General features: G+C 38.8%; 1 protein-coding gene across 1 annotated transcript in view; it reads left to right on the top strand.

Moving 5' to 3' along the window:
* The window catches only part of SCUBE1 (signal peptide, CUB domain, EGF-like 1), a gene marked incomplete at its 5' end in the record, with an annotated part of 186567 nt that overhangs the window by 89585 nt on the left and 91560 nt on the right, over positions 1 to 5422 (top strand). The window contains one exon of the mRNA XM_009076090.1: positions 1967 to 2092. Coding sequence (XP_009074338.1) covers positions 1967 to 2092 — 126 coding nt within the window. The remainder of the gene's footprint in view (positions 1 to 1966; positions 2093 to 5422) is intronic.

The raw sequence follows: 5422 nt of genomic DNA, 5'->3' as shown, positions 1-5422 counted from the left end.
AATGCGGTTTGTCAAACACATTGTGTCTGAAATCCTTTGTTGGGAGAAGGGGAGAGAAAGAGATTATAAAATGCCTCAAAACCTTCAATAAGGCCATTCCCAGGTTTCTTGTATCTGTTCAGCCAAACAAAACATTCATACCTCACTGCAATGTATAGGATGGTCTAGTGTAGCATATAGTGTGTATTGTATCTCACAGTAGCATCTGTTGTCCAGGTTGCAGTTTACAAATAACTTACTTTGTGTTTTGGCAAGTTTTTGGGCTTAGCAAGGACAACACAGAGGGGAATTTAGATGAAACAAATATATCTGTTCTCCATAATGTTGGTTTTCACAGGCAGTGGGATTCAAGTTCCTGCTATTTGTTGTAGAAGAGATGAACAAAAATACCCAGTCGGGCTGGTGATGTGTGTTTGTCATTGCTCTGCTAATATAAACCTTTCAGAAGTAAAGTTGAGCAGTGCAAATAACTTCTTGAAGCTTCTGTCAGTCTGAGGGAATCTCTGACTGACTTCCTGTACACAGAGTTTCCTAGTAGCTGTCTTATTTGCTAATTTGTGTTCAATTAAAAACTATTTTATGTGCTCAGAAACATTTGCTCAAATTCATAATAAAGCCCTATGAGCTGTGATTGTGTGAGACCAGCCTCAGCCCAAGGGCAGTGTGTGTAGATGCCTGAGGTATGTTCATGTCGTTTCTGTAGGAAAAAAAAGGGAGGGCAGTCATCATCAGCTTCAGAAGCAGAAACTTTGCAACAGCCCTGAAAAACATTGACTTACATGATGTTGTCACTGTAGGTTTAAATTGAACATTTTGCACTGGAGTTGTTTTGAGAAATAAGCCTGGAATAAGTAGGAGTAGCCATGGTACAAAGGGACAAATAGAGTCCGCAGTGATGTTGGTCACACCAGTGTTTTGGGGAATACATGCTGTTTTCAGAGTAGCAAGCTGAGTTACACTGTGCATTCTCTGTCAGGGTACCCTGAGAGAATCTGTCTCTCCTTTCCAGGTCAGATATCCAAGGGGAAGTCTGGGAAGGCTTTGTAATGCAAATCTGGCTAGCCCTCGTTCACACAAGGAATGCTAGATGCTGACCCATAAGAACTGAGTTCAAGATTTCTGTGAATATGTGGGATTTGAATTAACACGGTAATGAAAGCCTCTGAGAGTGCAAGGTGCATTCAGTATCTAAATCACTTACATGGTTTAGAAAACTAAAATTGGCCCTGTGATGATTAAAAGAGAGCTGATTGATACTGCTCCTTGGCATAAACATTAACAGGAATCCACCCATGGCACTTGGATGTTTGCTGAACAGCTGGTGTGCTTTGTTTAATAGAGTCAAAGAGAAAAGTGGTAGTAGGTTTGTTGGAGATGAACTGTGCTTGTGGTGGATGAGAGATAATTGAGATGTGTAATAAATGGCAAAGAACAGATCCAAACAAAAATGCTTAGTTATAATATTTGGTAGGGTTTTTTGTGTTAGAAAATATAAAGCACATTAACAAGCAAATAAGAATGTACCAGACAGTGACAACCATTAAATTTATACAAGGGAAAGATAACAGTGAGCTCAGTAACTCAACTCTGATAATGTGAAACATTATCAAACTCTGCCTGTGGGACAGAGAACTTCCTGGAGTATCCTTTTAATCCATGATATTTTCATGAAAGATAAGAATATGGATGCAGAACAGGAAAATTGCGAGTCCTGAGTTTCTACATTCAATAGAGAGACCCTGTAGTCCACAGTAGTATTCATATTTACCAGAGGATATTTGTCTTTTATTTCACTGTCTTGTTGATTATGTATCTCTTTTCACTTGTGTTCTTTTGTCTTGTGGAACACAGTCCAGATGCAAAATAAGAATTACAGATAAAATTACTGGGGGACTGGATATGTATCATTATTTTGTAATTTTATTGCAATACCGATCTTTTTCATTTTTCTTTCTTTTTTTTGCAGAGGGTATGAACTGTATGAACAAAGATCATGGGTGTGCACACATCTGCCGGGAGACACCCAAAGGTGGGGTTGCCTGTGAATGTAGGCCTGGCTTTGAACTTGCCAAAAACCAGAAGGACTGCAAATGTAGGTAGATGAAGATTAAATTTCAAATGCCCCAAAATGTCTTGTTTTCTTCATTGTTGTTATATTTCAGAAGAAGTTAACTTTGTTTTGGCCAAAGGTGGTCTGTAATTTTAGTAGTGTGGGTTTTTTGCTGTAGAAGGTGTGCTTGGGGATGGGTAAGGGGGATTGAATTACAGAATGTTGGCAGTGGCTCTGTTAGCAAAATGGTAATAACTTTTCTGCTTTTCTATGAATGCTGAAAAGTGAAGGATTCTTATAATTCAGACTTTCCTTGTAAGCAAAACAAATAAAGCCTAGTGGATTCTGGCTTGCAATATTTTGAAGGTCTACAATGACAGATGTATTGTTAAGACTACTGATAGATTTAATGGTAAACCCACTAGAGCTATCAAATTAAAAGGGTGAATTCCTCTTTTTTTAAAGGATACAAATGATTGCTCTAGTCCTAATTCCACTGCACACAGTCTCCTTTTCTTTTTATAACTTGGAAAGCATACAGCTGTATCATATATACTGTTCATCAGAGAAAAGCCCTGAGTGATATATTATTGAAGCTGGGGTGCTGAAGATACAGATATTCATTGTCCCACAAAATTCGAAATTGTGCTGTACAGGTTAAAGTAATTGACCTCAGCATTGTCACTCAGTAACTCAGCATCATCACCTGAAAGCTTCTGAATTGAGTCTTTCTGGTGGCTTCAGTGAGTGTTAGCTCTGACTCCAATAGTTTGCATTCCTACTTGGTAGCTTTGTGAGAGGCAAAAAGAAAAAGGAAGTGCAATAAAACAACATGAAATGTGTTTGGCGCTTTGCATAAGGCCTGTATTTTTGAAACAGCCTTTGTCACACTTTGATTTTTTTCTGCCTGAGATCTCCACTGTGTAAACATGCTTAGATGATATCAGTTGTCAGTACAAAGTCAAAAGAGACTCCTTTGAATATCATCAAGAAATGCCACAGGATATTGTACAGTCTGATTTCTGCTGAATATTAAGAGGCTGCACAAGGCCAAAGGCAAAAGCACAGAGGAAAATTGCCTTTATGGTAATTTTCATTCTCAATGTTTATTAGAACTGAACATTGCGTGCTGTTAATTGCAGTGCAGCATCAGCTGCATTGGTGAAGTGGGAGAGGATGTTTATTTGTGTTGTTCATTATTTGTTTCCTCAAATTTTTGTATTCTTTAGTAGTTTCATTACCCTTTTTCGTAGTGAGATGGTGGCAGGAGGATTAGATCCTTTTCTGGAACATTATTTCTAAATGCCTCAGGGTTTAATAGAGTGAAAAACTTGAATTTATTCTGTGCCCTGTGGTGTTCAGCTTGTAGTTGGAAGTATACTGAACTTTTGGTGACTGACCTCTAAGTAGGGATGCTGAGTTTTACAAGGCTTACTTCAGAGTACACCAACCCCTAAACCCACAGCATATTTTGCATGTTCCAGAGTCTTATTTAAAATAACTGTTTCTAGCCCTTCTAAATGCAAAGAAGTGTACAGCTGTAGCCAGATAGCCTGGGACAATAATTGTGAGATTACAGCAGGCTGTTTACAAAGGTCTAGTTCTGAAACAAAATCTTGTCTTAAGAAAACTTTTTCATGGCTAAGCATTTCAGTGGAATTGGCTTAAATCTTGAGCTGCAGCTTTGCAAGTACTGAGTGCAGCTCTGTTGAAGAACTGGAAAAGAGATACTTCCCACTTGTTAGCCTGGCCTGGGCCTGTAAGCCTGTGAACAGGGACTGGTGGAGTCTGATGTACCACTGCATAGTGTACCCCTAGGAGAGCCCTGTATATCTCTCAGTTATGCTGGTTTACATGGTCCCTCCAGGAGTCTGTGCCTTTCAGGGTTTGTCAGAGCTTGCTGCTTTGTTTTCTTATGTGAACAAGTGGCAGAAAACCAACATCTTGCTTGGGGATTTTTTATCAGCCAGTTTGCAATTGAATCAGACTACTGGGAGAGGTTTTGAAATTGGCCCAGGACCTTCAGTAATGACCCATGTGTTCCTCAAAGGAAAAATAAGATGTGAAGTTAGAAAGCATAAGCAATTGGAGGGAGGCTCCCTGCTTTTTATGCATGAATTACAAGATTGTCTTTACATCCTAATTACATAATCACATATCATCTGATCATTTATCATTGCATGCTAATAAGGCAATCACTATTGGTGTCTTGCTTCAGTCAGTGTACATGATGGGCAGTGCTCATTAAACAGGCTTGTGTTCAATAGCTTCCTCCCCATAATTTAGTGTCATGCCTTTCCTGCTGCACAGCATTTAAACCCTATTGTGAACATGAAATTTTTAATTTCCTCATGGATTTTCCCATGATACTCATTACTGTAATATCAAAGTGCTTTGTAGGCATTGGTAGTGTATTTTCCAAACATTCTTGTCAAGTTAAAAAGTACTGGTTTGCCTATCTTACAAATGGGAAATGAATCTAAGGATGTTACTGTCAAAGTCATTTAGTAGTGACAGGTGATTAACAAGAAACACACAGAACCCAGCTCAGCATTTATAGCACTTCAGTGATCCAAGCCAAATTCCCAATGGCTCCAGCTGTAGTTGCAAATACCATAGAGAAAAGAATATAATATCAGTAACCTGTAATAGAAGGGATTCGAGTGACTTGCCAAGTCCTAAGTAGGAATTTCATGGTGAAGGCAGAAACAGATTAGAGTTTTTAGGGCTCTATTCTCTGTCTGAATAAGACCATTCTTTCTTGACAGTCCATTTCTGATTTGCTACTCACTCTGCAGCAAATGAGAAAAGATTCTCCAGCTGTTTCCACAGACCTGACTTTTCCCAGCTCCACTGTGCACTAAATGAGACAGGAGTGTTCTCTACATTTGTCATTAATGATAGGTATCATGATGCAATAGATGCAATACCAGAAGTCTGGTATTTTGTAGCTTATGAGTGCTTAAGATTGCAGCCTTAATGGTTTCTTAGTGTAAATTTTAAACATGCAGTTTCTCAGGTGCCCAACATGCTAAGAAAACACTGAAGCAATGAGACTGAAAGGGACCTCAAGAGGTCATCTAGAAATAGACCAAGCAGAATCATACAAATCCATACATAATTCCTCTTATGAGCTGCATCCTTTAGAGCCAAATCATCAGTAAACTACCAGCTTTTGTGTACACAAGCCATTAGAAGAAGATGATGCTTTGTCAGTGATTTTCAGAGATCCTTGCTGGTAGCAGAGGAGAGACTTCAGAGTAGTGAATTTGGTTCCAGATTATATTGGAAAAGCAGGAATTTACCTCCTCTTTCTACATCTGTATCCATAATAGATTTAAAGTTCCTGCCCTTGAACACAATTGCATTAGA

Source organism: Acanthisitta chloris, unplaced genomic scaffold (assembly GCF_000695815.1).
Source record: "Acanthisitta chloris isolate BGI_N310 unplaced genomic scaffold, ASM69581v1 scaffold4526, whole genome shotgun sequence".
In the NCBI taxonomy this organism is placed as follows: Eukaryota; Metazoa; Chordata; class Aves; order Passeriformes; family Acanthisittidae; genus Acanthisitta; species Acanthisitta chloris.
The sequence above is the reverse complement of the archived record's forward strand: the minus strand, read 5'-3'. Positions and strand labels throughout refer to the sequence as shown.